This window comes from Pseudophryne corroboree, chromosome 2, assembly GCF_028390025.1.
Source record: "Pseudophryne corroboree isolate aPseCor3 chromosome 2, aPseCor3.hap2, whole genome shotgun sequence".
Taxonomy (NCBI): domain Eukaryota; kingdom Metazoa; phylum Chordata; class Amphibia; order Anura; family Myobatrachidae; genus Pseudophryne; species Pseudophryne corroboree.
This window is the reverse complement of record NC_086445.1, coordinates 857,968,943-857,990,291: the sequence shown is the minus strand read 5'-3', so window position 1 is coordinate 857,990,291 and position 21,349 is coordinate 857,968,943. Positions and strand designations below refer to the sequence as shown.

Genomic DNA, 21,349 nt, shown 5'->3' with positions numbered 1-21,349 from the left:
ATATACAATTATGGACGGGCTGCCGAGTGCCGACACAGAGGTAGCCACAGCCGTGAACTACCGCACTGTACTGTGTCTGCTGCTAATATATAGACTGGTTGATAAAGAGATAGTATACTCGTAACTAGTATGTATGTATAAAGAAAGAAAAAAAAACCACGGTTAGGTGGTATATACAATTATGGACGGGCTGCCGAGTGCCGACACAGAGGTAGCCACAGCCGTGAACTACCGCACTGTACTGTGTCTGCTGCTAATATATAGACTGGTTGATAAAGAGATAGTATACTCGTAACTAGTATGACTATAAAGAAAGAAAAAAAAACCACGGTTAGGTGGTATATACAATTATGGACGGGCTGCCGAGTGCCGACACAGAGGTAGCCACAGCCGTGAACTACCGCACTGTACTGTGTCTGCTGCTAATATATAGACTGGTTGATAAAGAGATAGTATACTCGTAACTAGTATGTATGTATAAAGAAAGAAAAAAAAACCACGGTTAGGTGGTATATACAATTATGGACGGGCTGCCGAGTGCCGACACAGAGGTAGCCACAGCCGTGAACTACCGCACTGTACTGTGTCTGCTGCTAATATAGACTGGTTGATAAAGAGATAGTATACTACTAATATTATATATACTGGTGGTCAGGTCACTGGTCACTAGTCACACTGGCAGTGGCACTCCTGCAGCAAAAGTGTGCACTGTTTAATTTTAATATAATATTATGTACTCCTGGCTCCTGCTATAACCTATAACTGGCACTGCAGTAGTGCTCCCCAGTCTCCCCCACAATTATAAGCTGTGTGAGCTGAGCAGTCAGACAGATATATAATATATATAGATGATGCAGCACACTGGCCTGAGCCTGAGCAGTGCACACAGATATGGTATGTGACTGACTGAGTCACTGTGTGTATCGCTTTTTTCAGGCAGAGAACGGATATATTAAATAAACTGCACTGTGTGTCTGGTGGTCACTCACTATATAATATATTATGTACTCCTGGCTCCTGCTATAACCTATAACTGGCACTGCAGTAGTGCTCCCCAGTCTCCCCCACAATTATAAGCTGTGTGAGCTGAGCAGTCAGACAGATATATATATAATATTATATATAGATAATAGATGATGCAGCACACTGGCCTGAGCCTGAGCAGTGCACACAGATATGGTATGTGACTGAGTCACTGTGTGCTGTGTATCGCTTTTTTCAGGCAGAGAACGGATTATAAAGTAAACTGCACTGTCCTCACTAGTAAACTCTCTCCACTCAGTCTCTACACTTCTACAGTAACAGTACTCCTCCTAGTCAGCTCCAGTAAATCTCTCTCAGTCTCTTATAATCTAAATGGAGAGGACGCCAGCCACGTCCTCTCCCTATCAATCTCAATGCACGTGTGAAAATGGCGGCGACGCGCGGCTCCTTATATAGAATCCGAGTCTCGCGATAGAATCCGAGCCTCGCGAGAATCCGACAGCGTCATGATGACGTTCGGGCGCGCTCGGGTTAACCGAGCAAGGCGGGAAGATCCGAGTCGCTCGGACCCGTGAAAAAAAACATGAAGTTCTGGCGGGTTCGGATTCAGAGAAACCGAACCCGCTCATCTCTATAACGTGCTGTACCTGGTGCAAAGTGTATAACGTGCTGTACCTGGTGCAAAGTGTATAACGTGCTGTACCTGGTGCAAAGTGTATAACGTGCTGTATCTGGTGCATTGTGTATAACGTGCTGTACCTGGTGCAAAGTGTATAACGTGCTGTACCTGGTGCAAAGTGTATAACGTGCTGTACCTGGTGCAAAGTGTATAACGTGCTGTACCTGGTGCAAAGTGTATAACGTGCTGTACCTGGTGCAAAGTGTATAACGTGCTGTACCTGGTGCAAAGTGTATAACGTGCTGTACCTGGTGCAAAGTGTATAACGTGCTGTACCTGGTGCAAAGTGTATAACATGCTGTACCTGGCGCAGTGTGCATAGGAGGTTCTACCTGGTGCAATGTGTATAAGCGGCACTACTGTGTGGTGTAATGTGAATTGGCACTATTATGTGGTCACGCCCCTTCCCCACGAAGCCACGCCCCTAAAATTTTGTGGCGCGCCTTCGGCGCGCATTGCCTATATTTTACGGTCTGGGAGGTGGGACACCAATTCACTTCCTGCCTAAGGGCACCAAAATGTCTAGTTACACCTCTGGCGCAGGGTGTCCTGCATGCTACACAGCCCAGCAGCATTGTCGCCCCATCCTCCCCACCTTGCAACACTTTTGTAGTGTCCAAACAAGATTAAGTTTAAAAGAACCTTCATTCCGATGGGACCCAGAAAAAGACCGGTAGGACCCCAATTTTCAAAAGTGAGGGGTCCCTGGGACCCACTTTTTTTTGGTCTCAGCGCGATCACTGGTGTATAAGCGGCTCTACCTGGCATAATGTGTACAAGGAGATACTCACTTCCAGCTACTTCGTAGAGTTCCGTAGAGGTACAAGTGACCTTTCTAAGGTGGTCAGAAGTTAGGGGCGCCAAACTGAGATTTCATCTTGCCCCCCCCAACCAAAAAACGTTCTGACACCCCTGGTGCCACATAGTAGGGTATTTAGGGTATTAAAAATGTTTGGCTCTCTGTTCAGTTTGTGTTCGAATTTCACCATTCACATTTGATATTTGAAGTTCTATGTACACCTAAAAAATGTATTTTAGCATATTTTTAAACTATTTAAATACTTTTTTTTATAATTTTGGATTTAAAACAATACAAAAATGTATTTATTGACTTTCAATTCAAACATTACTTTGTATTAAGTTTGCAGTTCATATTTGTGGTTCCTCATTTGCAAATGAAATTTTTAAAATGTATAAATTTAGTGTGCGTGATCTAACCACAGCTGAGTAGAAATGTCTCACAATGGTTCCTGAGCTTACTACTTATTTCATAGCAGAGCCTTATGTGATAATGGCCCATCTGGCACAATTATATAATTAAAGTGCCCAGGGACACTACAGTCACCACAAATTTCCCATGTTCAATAGTAGGTTAGTCTTCATATGTTGTTGTGACATTGTAGCCTCTTTGACGTCTACTGTCTAAATATTAATTTCTCATTGACCTATTTATTGCACTGAATGTTTATTTGACATTGCAAAAGTCCTGGAGATTTCAAAGTTATCCGGTTTTGTTTTTCATTCAAGGCTGTATTGATATGTTCTATTAGTGCTTAGCCATTTTGTTTAAGTAGGTGTGGGTGTTGCTGATAATTATGTCTGTCACCATATATAGTTACCATTTCATATTGCCATATGGGTGGCTGCGTTTAGCCCATCAACAGTCCATTACCAGTGTTGTCATGTACTTCCTTCTGACTTTTTTCCAATCTCCTCTCACCCCATCCTCATGTTTCTCTCACCCTCTTTTGAATTATATATCTCTGTTGTACCTTAATAATTTAGTTTTTTTCATTAAATGTTAAAGGCTTGCCACTTTCCGTCATAATAATGGGGGTGGTATAAAAGATAGACAGTGTCTAGTTAGACAGTCAATAGATAGACACCACATGTTAGACAGACATTAGGTCAAAAGGTCGACAAGGTCAAATGGTCGACATGAAAAAGTAGACAGTACAAAAGGTCGACAGGGTCAAGAGGTTGACATGAAAATGGTCGACATAAAAAAGGTAGACACCATGTTTTTTGTTTTTTCTTCTTCATTTTTGTGGTTTGTGTTTTGTAGTTTTGTCATCTGGGACCCCCAGTTGTAGAAAGGCATACCCTCGCGGGGCTCGCTTCACTCGCCTCGCTGCGCTCGCCACAAGGTTTATAACCAACTCTATGCCGACATGGATAGAGAAGGTATGAAAAAAACATGTTACAGTAAAAAAACATTTGTCTATCTTTTTTATGTCGACCATTTTCATGTCGACCTTTTGACCCTGTCGACATTTTGTACTGTCTAACTTTTTCATGTCGACCTTTTGACCCTATCGACCTAATGTCTGTCTAACATATGGTGTCTATCTATTGACTGTCTAACTAGACACTGTCTATCTAGCAACCGGATACCCATAACAATGCAATAATAATGCTTGGGAAAGCTAATGAGGCCACTTTTGCATTATAATGATGGCGGGGCAGGTACCGGCAAGTGGAGTGGACCTGCCCTGTGCTGGGCGAAACCCCCCCTCCCCCCACATGCAAAGGAATTTGATCGTAGATGTGCGTTTATTCACACATCTACGATCAGGTCTGAATTCGGCCCCTAGTTTTAATGTTTAATGTTCTATTGCAAATGAACACAAGCTACAACCCTCAAATAGCACAGTTTTATTTTAAAAAGAAAAATGTTGTTTTATATATATATACATATATATATATATATATATATATATACATATATATATATAGATGAGAATTCCACGTGGTGGAGGATGTACTCTCACTGTAGTGTATACAGAGTCCAAACACTTCTTCAAGACAATGTTTTATTGTAGCCTCATAGGTTTCAACGTTTCGATCCAGAACAAGGATCTTTTTCAAGAAAGGCCATACATAAATCATCAGATCCAATCTTAGTATAATAATTCATAATAGTTAGAAGTATATCTAGAAAAAAATAGAACAAAACATGAGTGAGCCTCCCAGGTCCCAATACATAACAATAATGGTGACAATGCTTCTTTAAAAAATAATACTACTAATACATAAGATTAGACAAAAGAAACCCATACATCAGAACAGGTGGCTAAGGGGTGAGTGTTCGGGAAGATGTACAATAACACTCTGTGCATACCACTATTCCTTAGTAAACATGCAGAGCCCACACATCCTCACCTCTATCAGCACATTCCAATAGAGCTGCGTACTTAAACAGTTACGCACCATGTGCAGGATGATATCTACATAGTCTCAATTACATAAACAGATAGCTGCTGTAATAAAAAAAATCTCTGTTTTAACAGCGTATATCAGGACATAGATGTATACATCATAAATCATACTCAGTATCCAATGCATACCTAAAGGTCCAAACAAGATGCACAAGGGACAGCACCTGGACTAAGCGTTCTCCCATACAAGATCCATAGCTACAGGGTCTCAATTACAAAAGCAGACAGTGTGACAGACCCAAGGTAGTTACTCACAGATTCAAATAGAACACCACATATGCCAGGGCTGCATGCACAAGCCTAATCTATGCAGGAGGTTTATATACCCCATGACCCAGAAGTACCTTGGGTAAATGGGGTCAGCACCAATCATCACCAAAATTATCACCAGAGTCTTTACTACCTGCAAAACCCCTATCACCACTAGCTCAGGGGACTATGTGGAGCATCTTCAATGAGTGTATCTACACTCATAGTCACCACACCGCCTGTAGCGGAGACAAGCTGCGCTCCACGCGCCGGGGATCGGAAAACGGAAGTCCCATGCGTTCCAGCGGCCAGAGCCGGTGGAACGCATGCTGCAAGCACTGTTATAGTTTTTAAACGGGGGAAGAGAGAGATATGTTATATATGAAGAATCAAATTCCACAGTCAATGAGTGCGTCTACACTCATAATCACCACACTGCCAGCATACCGTACTTCTAACTATTATGAATTATTATACTAAGATTGGATCTGATGATTTATGTATGGCCTTTCTTGAAAAAGATCCTTGTTCTGGATTGAAACATCAAAACCTATGAGGCTACAATAAAACATTGTCTTGAAAAAGTGTTTGGACTCTGTATACAGTGAGAGTGCACCCTCCACCACGTGGAATTCTCGTCTACATTTGCGGACATTTTGTCTGTTGGGAGCACCCACCATTGGGAACATTGATGAGAGTGCAGAACTTTCTCGTTTGCATAGGTCTAAGACCCCTTCTACTGTGGTCTTACTTTTCTGACACCCATCCTTATATCTTGTTTGAAGTAGTACTTTAAATGTGACTTTTTTGCATGCAGCTTTAGTGTTTTATGTTTATTATTGTTTTGATACATGTTAAATCCCTTTCAAAATGTCACAGGAAGGTGCGTACCTTCTTGGTGATGGTTTGCTGTCACAAGCAGAACAAGGCACCTTATCCTTTACTGATAAGGACGTGAAGAAGTTGTTATTCGACAAAATAGATTTTGATGCATTACCAGCGGATACCCTATTAGATGTGTTTCACCGTTTATTGAGACAAAGGCAACGAGAGATTGATCTGAAACTCCATGGGCAATTCCTCTCGGAATATCACCGACGTCAGCAGATTCCGAGAGGTTTTCGCATTATCAATACACCTACCATAGGGAGAAGTAATCCTAAATTCTGTAGTCGTTGGTGTGGAATTTTAAATAAATGTTCCTTTGATCTGATGGCACTGGTTATAGAAGAGGTGGATCTTGACCTCAAGAGTATCAGGGTTGACATCAAGGCGGCCAATGTTGTTGCAATTCCATTATTACGCGATGATAAAACACAAAATTGGGTTGATAAATTGCAGGTACAGTACAAATTGACCCATATCAGCGGGAATTGATTTAGTTTAGACATAAAAAATTAACAGTAGTCACTAACGATTATAAAAACCACACGGTGTACAGCTGGTTGCTGGGTACTATGCAGAATTTTAATGATCAAACCAACAGACCAATGAGAAGGAGAAGGGCACCACCCTTTCCTGTGGAATTTGCCTCCTCGGTGTCAACCTCTGTCACAGACCCCAACGAAGGGTCTGGAGATTCTAGACATTTTTTAGAAGTAGGCGCAGACCTGCCCCCACACTCTGGAAATCCCAGAGGCGGCGGAGGCCGCACCCGAGGAGGGGCGGGTATCAGAAGGCGTGGGAGACCCAGAAAAACATGAGTGTAGTGTTTAATTTATCTAACACACCTCTTGATGAGGCTGATTTGTCTCTCTTGTCTAAAGGTCTGTCATATGTACCCACTTATCAGCACAATAAATTTCAAAATACAGTCGATCAGTTTAGATTCGGACGGTCTCTCAGACTTTAAGAATATTTTTCAGATAAACCCATTGATCGACCCCACACATCCTTTAAGAAACCTTCTACATTTGATCCCCCTTCCCAAAATGCCAGTGTAAAAACCTTTTTAAAGGATCGTCAACAGAGATATCAGTAATTACTCACCACCCAAAAGCTTTGACAACCTTTCCAGTGTGGAAAGAGCTCCCTTAAAAAGGCTGCGTGAGAATAAGGAGTTAGTTATACGGCCAGCCGATAAAGGCAGGGCGGTGGTGATCCAAAACTGGCAAGACTATGACAAAGAAATTATGCATCAACTTGCAGATGAAATCACATATCAACGACTAGGATCTAATCCTGTGCCAGGCATTAAGCGGACCATTGACGAGTGCCTCAAAAGGGGCCTCGACGATGGATGGTTGGATAGTGAGTTGCATTCCTTCCTCAATGTTGAATATCCCAAATGCCCTATCTTATATACTTTGACCAAAGTACATAAAAGTTTAAATGCACCACCTGGCAGGCCCATTATAGCCGCCGAAGGGTCTCTGCTACAGCCGTTAGCTCAGTTTGTAGATCACATTCTACAACCTTTAGTAATTAGGAGTAGCAGTTATATCAAGGATACTGGAGATTTTCTTACTCAGCTCAAGAGGGTAGACTTACATGGTGCCCCTTTGCGTGATGGCCACGATGGATGTCAACTCTTTATATACGGTGATACCACACGATGATGGGTTGGGTTCTTTAAGAACTGCATTGATCAATAATCCCAGATTGAATATGCCCATCGAATTTATCATTGAATTGGCCGAATTGGTCTTGAAGACCAATCATTTCATGTATAAAGACGCATATTATTTACAATTAGCGGGCACTGCAATGGGGTCAAATTTGGCCCCCTCCTACGCTAACCTATACATGACACAGTACAAGTCCGCCAATATTTTTCCTAAATATGGTCATTCTATTTTTTTTCTATCGTCGTTTTATCGACGATATCTTTTTGCTTTGGACCAACACAGAAGAACTGTTTTTATCCATGGTTGATTAATTAAATTCTTTAGCTAGTCCATTAAATTCACATCGACTATCTCTGACTCTAGCATCAGTTTCCTCGATGTGACCATTAACAAAACAATCAACCTGTTGGCTACGACATTGTATCGGAAACCAACGGATCGTAACCTTACTCTCCATGCCTTTAGTCATCATCCGCCAGCCCTAAAAGATAACTTACCTGTGTCCCAATACCTTCGAGTTCTTAGGATAAATTCAGTCAGTGAGAATGTAGAAACACAACTTGCTGATGTTACTACACGCTTTAGGGAACGAGGCTACCATGAGTATTATCTAAATGTCTTGCTAAAGCGAAAGCTATTTTTTCAGGGACATGTGATAGTGAGCGCAATAAAACTAAAGATAGGATGGTGTTCACCACTGGTTTCGATAATCACTCTGGGCATGTTAACAAAGTTTTGAAGAAACATTGGCCAATTGTTAGTTCTGATTCTTCTTTACCGTTCACTCATATGAAACCGCCTATGCTGGCATATAGACGAGGCCCGAACCTGAAACAAATGTTGATGAGACCCACCATGTATCCAGAAGCAATGTTAACTCGTACACAATTGTATACACAGAAACCAGGGTGTTTCTCTTGTGGCAACTGCACGATGTGCAGATCGATGATGGTGGGACCTACGTTTAATCACCCCCATACTGGGACTACAATTAAGATCAGATTTCATTTACACTGCAGAATGGACGATGTCATCTACATACTGAAATGTCCATGTGGGCTTCTTTATGTGGGGTTGACTATGCAGAATTTTAGAGACCGAATGGCCAACCACCGGTCCTCTATACATACTGCATTAAATAGTGGAATGTCTGATAAACCGGTCGCACGCCACTTCTTAGAAGCTAAGCACCAAGTGGCAAGTCTAAAGTGCAAGCTCATCGACTGGGTTCCACCATTGTCTACACGAGGGGATCGAGTGAGGCAGCTTAAACAGAGGGAATGTTATTGGATTAATGAAGTGGACGCCATATCCCCTAGGGGGCTCAATGAATACAATCCATTAGGTGTTTGCCTATGAGTTTCCCATAATTTTAGCCATCATTCATGAACATTACGCCCACAGCATCAATAGTGTTTATTCATCATATGAAAAGTGATGTCTGTACAGAATATGTAGATGTGGATTTCTTACTATATAGGTTTGTTCACTATATGGTTTGTTTTTTAATTGTATGTCTTTGTCTGTGTTTTGTTTTTGTATTGTTATTGCTGCTGCCTCCTCCTGGGTCCCCCATAACAATTTTTGACCTTTTTACCAATTGTTTAATATTAGATATTTTTGAGGAACCATATCATTATTTTCGGTTGATGGATGGTTTGTTTATGTTACTATTTGAGGAATGATCTGACCATCTGATTTTCCGATTGTTTCTAAAAAAAACTTCTGCCATTATATGTTATTAATCCTCCTTTATCCCTGAGCAGTGCCAGCAGCTTGCGTTCCACCAGCTTCGGCCGCTGGAACACATGGGACTTCCGGTTTCCGGCTCTCGGCGCGTGGACCACGGTATGCCCCCGCTGCTGGCAGTGTGGTGATTATGAGTGTAGATGCACTTATTGATTGTGGAATTTGATTCTTCATATATAACATATCTCTCTCTTCCCCCGTTAAAAATCTATAACAGTGCTTGCAACATGCGTTCCACCGGCACTGGCCGCTGGAACGCATGGGACTTCCGTTTTCCGGTCCCTGGTGCGTGGAGCGCAGCTTGTCCCCGCTACAGGCGGTGTGGTGACTATGAGTGTAGATACACTCATTGAAGATGTTCCACATAGTCCCCTGAGCCAGTGGTGATAGGGGTTTTGCGGGTAGTAAAGACTCTGATGATAATTTTGGTTATGATTGGTGCTGACCCCATTTACTCGAGGTACTTCCGGGTCATGGGGTATATAAACCTCCTGCATAGATTAGGCTTGTGCATGCAGCCCTGGCATATGTGGTGTTCTATTTGAATCTGTGAGTAACTACCTTGGGTCTGCCACACTGTCTGCTTTTGTAATTGAGACCCTGTAGCTATGGATCTTGTATGGGAGAACGCTTAGTCCAGGTGCTGTCCCTTGTGTATCTTGTTTGGACCTTTAGGTATGCATTGGATACTGATTATGATTTATGATGTATACATCTATGTCCTGATATACGCTGTTAAAACAGAGATTTTTTTTATTACAGCAGCTATCTGTTTATGTAATTGAGACTATGTAGATATCATCCTGCACATGGTGCGTAACTAAGCACGCAGCTCTATTGGAATGTGCTGATAGAGGTGAGGATGTGTGGGCTCTGCATGTTTACTAAGGAATAGTGGTATGCACAGAGTGTTATTGTACATCTTCCCGAACACTCACCCCTTAGCCACCTGTTCTGATGTATGGGTTTCTTTTGTCTAATCTTATGTATTAGTAGTATTATTTTTGAAATAAGCATTGTCACTAGAGATGAGCGCCTGAAATTTTTCGGGTTTTGTGTTTTGGTTTTGGGTTCGGTTCCGCGGCCGTGTTTTGGGTTCGAACGCGTTTTGGCAAAACCTCACCGAATTTTTTTTGTCGGATTCGGGTGTGTTTTGGATTCGGGTGTTTTTTTCAAAAAACACTAAAAAACAGCTTAAATCATAGAATTTGGGGGTCATTTTGATCCCAAAGTATTATTAACCTCAAAAACCATAATTTACACTCATTTTCAGTCTATTCTGAATACCTCACACCTCACAATATTATTTTTAGTCCTAAAATTTGCACCGAGGTCGCTGTGTGAGTAAGATAAGCGACCCTAGTGGCCGACACAAACACCGGGCCCATCTAGGAGTGGCACTGCAGTGTCACGCAGGATGTCCCTTCCAAAAAACCCTCCCCAAACAGCACATGACGCAAAGAAAAAAAGAGGCGCAATGAGGTAGCTGTGTGAGTAAGATTAGCGACCCTAGTGGCCGACACAAACACCGGGCCCATCTAGGAGTGGCACTGCAGTGTCACGCAGGATGGCCCTTCCAAAAAACCCTCCCCAAACAGCACATGACGCAAAGAAAAAAAGAGGCGCAATGAGGTAGCTGTGTGAGTAAGATTAGCGACCCTAGTGGCCGACACAAACACCGGGCCCATCTAGGAGTGGCACTGCAGTGTCACGCAGGATGTCCCTTCCAAAAAACCCTCCCCAAACAGCACATGACGCAAAGAAAAAAAGAGGCGCAATGAGGTAGCTGTGTGAGTAAGATTAGCGACCCTAGTGGCCGACACAAACACCGGGCCCATCTAGGAGTGGCACTGCAGTGTCACGCAGGATGGCCCTTCCAAAAAACCCTCCCCAAACAGCACATGACGCAAAGAAAAAAAGAGGCGCAATGAGGTAGCTGTGTGAGTAAGATTAGCGACCCTAGTGGCCGACACAAACACCGGGCCCATCTAGGAGTGGCACTGCAGTGTCACGCAGGATGTCCCTTCCAAAAAACCCTCCCCAAACAGCACATGACGCAAAGAAAAAAAGAGGCGCAATGAGGTAGCTGTGTGAGTAAGATTAGCGACCCTAGTGGCCGACACAAACACCGGGCCCATCTAGGAGTGGCACTGCAGTGTCACGCAGGATGTCCCTTCCAAAAAACCCTCCCCAAACAGCACATGACGCAAAGAAAAAAAGAGGCGCAATGAGGTAGCTGACTGTGTGAGTAAGATTAGCGACCCTAGTGGCCGACACAAACACCGGGCCCATTTAGGAGTGGCACTGCAGTGTCACGCAGGATGTCCCTTCCAAAAAACCCTCCCCAATCAGCACATGATGCAAAGAAAAAGAAAAGAAAAAAGAGGTGCAAGATGGAATTGTCCTTGGGCCCTCCCACCCACCCTTATGTTGTATAAACAAAACAGGACATGCACACTTTAACCAACCCATCATTTCAGTGACAGGGTCTGCCACACGACTGTGACTGATATGACGGGTTGGTTTGGACCCCCCCCAAAAAAGAAGCAATTAATCTCTCCTTGCACAAACTGGCTCTACAGAGGCAAGATGTCCACCTCATCATCACCCTCCGATATATCACCGTGTACATCCCCCTCCTCACAGATTATCAATTCGTCCCCACTGGAATCCACCATCTCAGCTCCCTGTGTACTTTGTGGAGGCAATTGCTGCTGGTCAATGTCTCCGCGGAGGAATTGATTCTAATTCATTTTAATGAACATCATCTTCTCCACATTTTCTGGATGTAACCTCGTACGCCGATTGCTGACAAGGTGAGCAGCGGCACTAAACACTCTTTCGGAGTACACACTTGTGGGAGGGCAACTTAGGTAGAATAAAGCCAGTTTGTGCAAGGGCCTCCAAATTGCCTCTTTTTCCTGCCAGTATAAGTACGGACTGTGTGACGTGCCTACTTGGATGCGGTCACTCATATAATCCTCCACCATTCTATCAATGTTGAGAGAATCATATGCAGTGACAGTAGACGACATGTCCGTAATCGTTGTCAGGTCCTTCAGTCCGGACCAGATGTCAGCATCAGCAGTCGCTCCAGACTGCCCTGCATCACCGCCAGCGGGTGGGCTCGGAATTCTGAGCCTTTTCCTCGCACCCCCAGTTGCGGGAGAATGTGAAGGAGGAGATGTTGACAGGTCGCGTTCCGCTTGACTTGACAATTTTGTCACCAGCAGGTCTTTCAACCCCAGCAGACTTGTGTCTGCCGGAAAGAGAGATCCAAGGTAGGCTTTAAATCTAGGATCGAGCACGGTGGCCAAAATGTAGTGCTCTGATTTCAACAGATTGACCACCCGTGAATCCTTGTTAAGCGAATTAAGGGCTCCATCCACAAGTCCCACATGCCTAGCGGAATCGCTCCGTGTTAGCTCCTCCTTCAATGTCTCCAGCTTCTTCTGCAAAAGCCTGATGAGGGGAATGACCTGACTCAGGCTGGCAGTGTCTGAACTGACTTCACGTGTGGCAAGTTCAAAGGGCATCAGAACCTTGCACAACGTTGAAATCATTCTCCACTGCGCTTGAGACAGGTGCATTCCACCTACTATATCGTGCTCAATTGTATAGGCTTGAATGGCCTTTTGCTGCTCCTCCAACCTCTGAAGCATATAGAGGGTTGAATTCCACCTCGTTACCACTTCTTGCTTCAGATGATGACAGGGCAGGTTCAGTAGTTTTTGGTGGTGCTCCAGTCTTCTGTACGTGGTGCCTGTACGCCGAAAGTGTCCCGCAATTCTTCTGGCCACCGACAGCATCTCTTGCACGCCCCTGTCGTTTTTAAAAAAATTCTGCACCACCAAATTCAAGGTATGTGCAAAACATGGGACGTGCTGGAATTTGCCCATATTTAATGCACACACAATATTGCTGGCGTTGTCCGATGCCACAAATCCACAGGAGAGTCCAATTGGGGTAAGCCATTCCGCGATGATCTTCCTCAGTTGCCGTAAGAGGTTTTCAGCTGTGTGCGTATTCTGGAAAGCGGTGATACAAAGCGTAGCCTGCCTAGGAAAGAGTTGGCGTTTGCGAGATGCTGCTACTGGTGCCGCCGCTGCTGTTCTTGCGGCGGGAGTCCATACATCTACCCAGTGGGCTGTCACAGTCATATAGTCCTGACCCTGCCCTGCTCCACTTGTCCACATGTCCGTGGTTAAGTGGACATTGGGTACAACTGCATTTTTTAGGACACTGGTGAGTCTTTTTCTGACGTCCGTGTACATTCTCGGTATCGCCTGCCTAGAGAAGTGGAACCTAGATGGTATTTGGTAACGGGGGCACACTGCCTCAATAAATTGTCTAGTTCCCTGTGAACTAACGGCGGATACCGGACGCACGTCTAACACCAACATAGTTGTCAAGGCCTCAGTTATCCGCTTTGCAGCAGGATGACTGCTGTGATATTTCATCTTCCTCGCAAAGGACTGTTGAACAGTCAATTGCTTACTGGAAGTAGTACAAGTGGGCTTACGACTTCCCCTCTGGGATGACCATCGACTCCCAGCAGCAACAACAGCAGCGCCAGCAGCAGTAGGCGTTACACGCAAGGATGCATCGGAGGAATCCCAGGCAGGAGAGGAATCGTCAGAATTGCCAGTGACATGGCCTGCAGGACTATTGGCATTCCTGGGGAAGGAGGAAATTGACACTGAGGGAGTTGGTGGGGTGGTTTGCGTGAGCTTGGTTACAAGAGGAAGGGATTTACTGGTCAGTGGACTGCTTCCGCTGTCACCCAAAGTTTTTGAACTTGTCACTGACTTATTATGAATGCGCTGCAGGTGACGTATAAGGGAGGATGTTCCGAGGTGGTTAACGTCCTTACCCCTACTTATTACAGCTTGACAAAGGGAACACACGGCTTGACACCTGTTGTCCGCATTTCTGGTGAAATACCTCCACACCGAAGAGCTGATTTTTTGGGTATTTTCACCTGGCATGTCAACGGCCATATTCCTCCCACGGACAACAGGTGTCTCCCCGGGTGCCTGACTTAAACAAACCACCTCACCATCAGAATCCTCCTGGTCAATTTCCTCCCCAGCGCCAGCAACACCCATATCCTCCTCATCCTGGTGTACTTCAACACTGACATCTTCAATCTGACTATCAGGAACTGGACTGCGGGTGCTCCTTCCAGCACTTGCAGGGGGCGTGCAAATGGTGGAAGGCGCATGCTCTTCACGTCCAGTGTTGGGAAGGTCAGGCATCGCAACCGACACAATTGGACTCTCCTTGTGGATTTGGGATTTCGAAGAATGCACAGTTCTTTGCTGTGCTGCTTTTGCCAGCTTGAGTCTTTTCATTTTTCTAGCGAGAGGCTGAGTGCTTCCATCCTCATGTGAAGCTGAACCACTAGCCATGAACATAGGCCAGGGCCTCAGCCGTTCCTTGCCACTCCGTGTGGTAAATGGCATATTGGCAAGTTTACGCTTCTCCTCCGACAATTTTATTTTAGGTTTTGGAGTCCTTTTTTTTCTGATATTTGGTGTTTTGGATTTGACATGCTCTGTACTATGACATTGGGCATCGGCCTTGGCAGACGACGTTGCTGGCATTTCATCGTCTCGGCCATGACTAGTGGCAGCAGCTTCAGCACGAGGTGGAAGTGGATCTTGATCTTTCCCTAATTTTGGAACCTCAACATTTTTGTTCTCCATATTTTAATAGGCACAACTAAAAGGCACCTCAGGTAAACAATGGAGATGGATATTAGTATACAATTATGGACTGCCTGCCGAGTGCAGACACAGAGGTAGCCACAGCCGTGAACTACCGTACTGTACTGTGTCTGCTGCTAATATAGACTGGTTGATAAAGAGATGTCTATGTAACTATGTATGTATAAAGAAGAAAGAAAAAAAAACCACGGTTAGGTGGTATACAATTATGGACGGACTGCCTGCCGAGTGCAGACACAGAGGTAGCCACAGCCGTGAACTACCGTACTGTGTCTGCTGCGACTGGATGATAAATGATATAAAAAATATATATATATCACTACTGCAGCCGGACAGGTATATATTATATATTATATAATGACGGACCTGCTGGACACTGTCTGTCAGCAGAATGAGTTTTATTTTTATAGAATAAAAAAAAAAAAAACACACAAGTGAAGTCACACGACGAGTGTTTAACTTTTTCAGGCAATCACAATATAAGTATACTACTAACTATACTGGTGGTCAGTGTGGTCGTGGTCAGGTCACTGGTCAGTCACACTGGCAGTGGCACTCCTGCAGCAAAAGTGTGCACTGTTTAATTTTAATATAATATTATGTACTCCTGGCTCCTGCTATAACCTATAACTGGCACTGCAGTGCTCCCCAGTCTCCCCCACAATTATAAGCTGTGTGAGCTGAGCAGTCAGACAGATATATAATATATATAGATGATGCAGCACACTGGGCTGAGCCTGAGCAGTGCACACAGATATGGTATGTGACTGAGTCACTGTGTGTATCGCTTTTTTCAGGCAGAGAACGGATATATTAAATAAACTGCACTGTCTGGTGGTCACTCACTATATAATATTATGTACTCCTGGCTCCTGCTATAACCTATAACTGGCACTGCAGTGCTCCCCAGTCTCCCCCACAATTATAAGCTGTGTGAGCTGAGCAGTCAGACAGATATATAATATATATAGATGATGCAGCACACTGGGCTGAGCCTGAGCAGTGCACACAGATATGGTATGTGACTGAGTCACTGTGTGTATCGCTTTTTTCAGGCAGAGAACGGATATATTAAATAAACTGCACTGTCTGGTGGTCACTCACTAGTAAACTCTCTGCACTCTCTACACTTCTACAGTACTCCTCCTAGTCCTAAGCTCCAGTAAATCTCTCTCTCTTATAATCTAAATGGAGAGGACGCCAGCCACGTCCTCTCACTATCAATCTCAATGCACGTGTGAAAATGGCGGCGACGCGCGGCTCCTTATATAGAATCCGAGTCTCGCGAGAATCCGACAGCGTCAGGATGACGTTCGGGCGCGCTCGGGTTAACCGAGCAAGGCGGGAGGATCCGAGTCTGCTCGGACCCGTGAAAAAAACCATGAAGTTCGGGCGGGTTCGGATTCAGAGAAACCGAACCCGCTCATCTCTAATTGTCACCATTATTGTTATGTATTGGGACCTGGGAGGCTCAGTCATGTTTTGTTCTATTTTTTTCTAGATATACTTCTAACTATTATGAATTATTATACTAAGATTGGATCTGATGATTTATGTATGGCCTTTCTTGAAAAAGATCCTTGTTCTGGATCGAAACGTTGAAACCTATGAGGCTACAATAAAACATTGTCTTGAAGAAGTGTTTGGACTCTGTATACAGTGAGAGTACACCCTCCACCACATGGAATTCTCATCTACATTTGCGGACATTTCATCTGTTGGGAGCACCCACCATTGGGAACATTGATGAGAGTGCAGAACTTTCTCGTTTATATATATATTTGATTATGTGAGTGAGCTCAGACTGAAAATGGTGAACTGCAAGTGCCATACGTGAAATTTTAGACTGCAGATTGAAATCCAGGTCTGTAGCTGATTTCCTTGTCACATGGGTGTGTTTGGAAAAGACTTTGTAATGTTTTATCATTTTTAACCAGTGAGAACAAAAAGAAGATTGCGAGGGAACACAAACTTTCTCACAATGAATCATTATTCAGGAGAAGACATAGCACTGAAACAGCTCTGGTGTGTGTGTTAAATGATCTTCTGACGGCAAGAGACAGAGGCGACTGTTCAATATTAATCCTTCTGGATCTCTCTGCAGCATTTGATACCGTGGACCATGATTGAGCGTCTGATACATTTTTGTGGACTGGATGGCACAGTCCTAAATTGGTTCAAATCATTTCTCACAGGCAGGTCACAGAGAGTATCGTCTGGATTATACTCATCACCACCAGTGCCATTGCCATGTGGTGTCCCACAAGGTTCTATACTATCCCCCATGCTTTTTGCAGTATACATGCTCCCGCTGGGTGAAATAATCAGGCGCCATGGGCTAGTCTACCACTGCTATGCAGATGATACACAACTGTACTTGTCCTTTGCTCCGGGCACTGATAACCCAATAGCAACCCTAAATGGCTGTCTAGCTGAACTCCAGGAGTGGATGAGTGCTAGTTGGCTGCGACTGAACCCGGATAAAACAGAGGTCCTTATGATAGGACCGCAACATCAAAGGACAAGACTGCAGCATAGCAAACCAACTGGACTTACACTCGGGGATTCAGAATTACAAACCAGTGATCGTGTGCAGAATCTTGGTGTTGTCCTGGATGGTGGCTTGACACTTAAACATCAGATATCAGCCACAATCAAATCCTCATCCTTTCACCTGAGGAACATAGCCAGAATCAAGCACTTAATTCCCTCAGATGATCTGACAAAAGTCATCCACGCATTTGTAGCATCTCGATTAGACTACTGTAATGCCCTCTACCTTGGTCTCCCAGCAAAAGAATTGCACCACTTACAGCTGATGCAAAACACAGCTGCCAGGCTGTTAACGAACCAGCCCCGTTCTAGCCACATAACATCCATACTCTACTCCCTTCACTGGCTGCCTGTAAGATGGCGAATCATCTTCAAGATTGGCTTACTGAGTTTCAAAGCACTACATGACCAGGGCCCAAGGTACCTGAAGCAGCTACTGACCCCATACTGCCCCACTCGATTACTGCGATCTGTAGATGAAGGACTTTTAGCAGTACCTAGAATCTCCCGTAATTCATTTGGGGGTCGAGCTTTTAGTCATGCGGCTCCGACTCTATGGAACTCACTTCCCCGCACAGTGCGAGAGGCCCCAACTATAGAATCCTTCAAAAGTAGACTCAAGACTTTCCTTTTTACTCAAGCATTCCCATAATTGTCCCTTTAGTATCTACACGCTTCTGTATTTTATGAAAATCTGTTCTGTACTTCATTGTTTTCTGTACTATATTATGTTATGTATCTGTTAAGCGCCTTGAGTCCTATTGGAGAAAGAGCGCTATATAAATAAAATTATTATTATTATTATTATTATTATTATTAATGATCCTAACTGGTGTCTTGCTTAAAAATCTGCTGTCAGACTTTTCTGTTACTGGGTAATGGTAATAACTTGAACTAAGCAGCATTATTGCAGTATGGCAGTACCTTTTACCGGTTTAACGTTAAAGTAAAACCTCTGATATATAGCACTACTTAATTGTGATTCCTATATGCTGCTATCATTTCAAGATTTGGGTGGCTTTCTAGCTGTTGTGGAGCTAGAAGTCCCAGCAGTGCCACTTGAGAGATGTAATGGCAATCTAATATTGGGTCGGATTCAGCGATGGACGCTAAATACACAGCGGCTGCACCTTTGTAAAATATGTAAAAGCTGTAGGAGGCATCAGTAATAGAAAGACGCCCACTGCATGCTTTTGTGATCCACGGCTGCATTCAGAGATGGAACATTGGACCACTCTGCGTGAACATACTGTAGGTTATCTGGGTAACCCTCAGGTTGCTCAGGCTGACCGGGAGTTTCATGTTGCTAAAGTCAGTGAAGCAGCCACTGCCTTTAGCACACCCAGAATATTGGACCAATGCCCCTGTCTTCTGTAACGCTGCCTGTTGCTGCCCCGTCGCCGCCCCCAAATGCCAGCAGTAAGTCATGCTGCAGTGTTTCGGATGCTGTGATCAGCATTGCAGCACTGGATCTGCTCATGCGCAGTGCCACTTCTGTGCATATGCAGATCCAAGAACATTGGGGATATAGCTAAACATCAGGTTTACATACATCTCCAAATTAATCCCATCTGTGCACCCAGTGTTAATTGTCTTTTCTATTTCTGTTCATTGTAGTTATCCATTATGATTCTTGAAAAGAAAGAGATGAATATTATGCCTGTTGTCATTGGTAGTTCTATCGGGGGAATTCTGCTTCTGCTAGTAATTGTTGTCATTCTTATCAAGGTACGTTACTGGAAATGAATGATTAAACTTACCTTATACTTGTTATGGTAGTTCTGGGAATATTGAAGTTTTAGTTTATTTAAGCCTGGTTTAGCATTTATTTCTTTTTTCACCGATGACCTAAGGCTTTGACAAGCCGCTCCTTCACAAATCTACTTCATAGTATTCTAGACTAGCCAATGTTTGTAGTGCAATAATATAGATTATTACACCTTGCACTTCACTCTGTTCCTGCCTATGCTTCATTTTAGCCATTTTATTTTGAGCTTTTAAAAGACAGCAAAACCAAAAATATAATTGTTATGTATAGTTTTATTCAGTATTCTACCTAACACCAAAGCCGCTATAGCCACCTCACAGCTCTTTGATAGCTAAAGTGTACAAAGGGAATCTGGAACACGACAAAACATTTAAATATAAAATATAGCATGTCATTTATTGTTCATGACATCACTGATAATGCTTTAGTATAGAAACTCACCAGTATAGAGTCTGTGTATAACAGTTCGGCCACCCACAACCTGATACCTGGTCACACTACATTCCTTAGAGTCTTACATGATAGATGCATGAGTACCTGCCTTCTTATAAGCTGCTTGGATATCAGTGTCCTATGGAGTAAAGAATAGGTAACATTATGCAAACACACCAACTATTTTAGGTGTCTTATTTAGCTCAAAAATGTGATTGATCTGGTGGCCCGATTCAGAGGTGGGCGCTGTTGCATCCGCTCTAGCGCCTGTTGATGGAGTTGCCATTGTGACAATATGCAAATGCAAAAATCAGCAATCCCCTTGTGCATTACCTGAGTGTGCAAACCCTGAGACACTCACCTTCTGCACCTCTGCCCGCTGTAACATCACCAACCACTGGAGCACCATTGCATCCATCATTGACACTTACATCAACTTATGGCAGGTGCAATGCTTCAGTCGGAGCATGGCACTGTGAAAGCAACTGTGCGTCTGAGAACGCAGCCCGATTACAGTGACAAGACTTAAACACTCATATAACACACTCACAAAAGGATATTTATGCATTCACTCCCAGACACCACCCAGGAACTCCCATCTCGAATTCTGATGCCAGCTCCCCCATATGCTATAGTGCCTTTGTACGTACACTCATGGAAACGCATGCGCCAATTTATTGGGCATGCACAGAAGCAAATAATCGCTCGACCATGTGAATATCGGCCTTGTGTGGTGTTTGCATGCACCTCTAAATCAAGCCCCTAGTATTAGAGAAGGAATATAACACACTCACAAAAGGATATTTATGCATTCACTCCCAGACACCACCCAGGAACTCCCATCTCGAATTCTGATGCCAGCTCCCCCATATGCTATAGTGCCTTTGTACGTACACTCATGGAAACGCATGCGCCAATTTATTGGGCATGCACAGAAGCAAATAATCGCTCGACCATGTGAATATCGGCCTTGTGTGGTGTTTGCATGCACCTCTAAATCAAGCCCCTAGTATTAGAGAAGGAATACGGTTGCCAGATTGAAACAATCAAGAACATGCATCGGTCAGTGCAGGCTGATATGGAGCATTGTTAAACTAGCCAAAGTCAGTGAAGGACAAACTATTTGGTATATAGATAACAGACATAGTAGATCCAGATAACACTTACAAACACCAAGACAGTAAAACAGGAAACTGTTGGGTATACATGGTCTATTACGTCCTCTTATTGTCCGCCGATTAGGCACAGTACTGGTGGAGCTCACTGAGTAATTACATATCTCTGGGATATGTCTGATGTACAGTACTGTAGCTCAGAATCTACCCGTCTCAGTGGCAGATAGACAGGGTATTAGTATGGCAACACAGAGTCTGGGGCTTCTTGGCTGTGACCAGGTTTGGACTGGCTCACAGGTATACAGG

The 21,349-nt window shown here is 43.8% G+C and overlaps 1 protein-coding gene across 3 annotated transcripts in view; it reads left to right on the top strand.

Annotated features, from left to right (window-relative positions):
- Positions 1 to 21,349, top strand: part of ITGAE (integrin subunit alpha E) — a 343,943-nt gene that overhangs the window by 318,083 nt on the left and 4,511 nt on the right. For all 3 annotated transcript variants that reach the window (XM_063955833.1, XM_063955834.1, XM_063955832.1), the window contains one exon: positions 19,346 to 19,456. In XM_063955833.1, the coding sequence (XP_063811903.1) occupies positions 19,346 to 19,456 (111 nt within the window). The remainder of the gene's footprint in view (positions 1 to 19,345; positions 19,457 to 21,349) is intronic.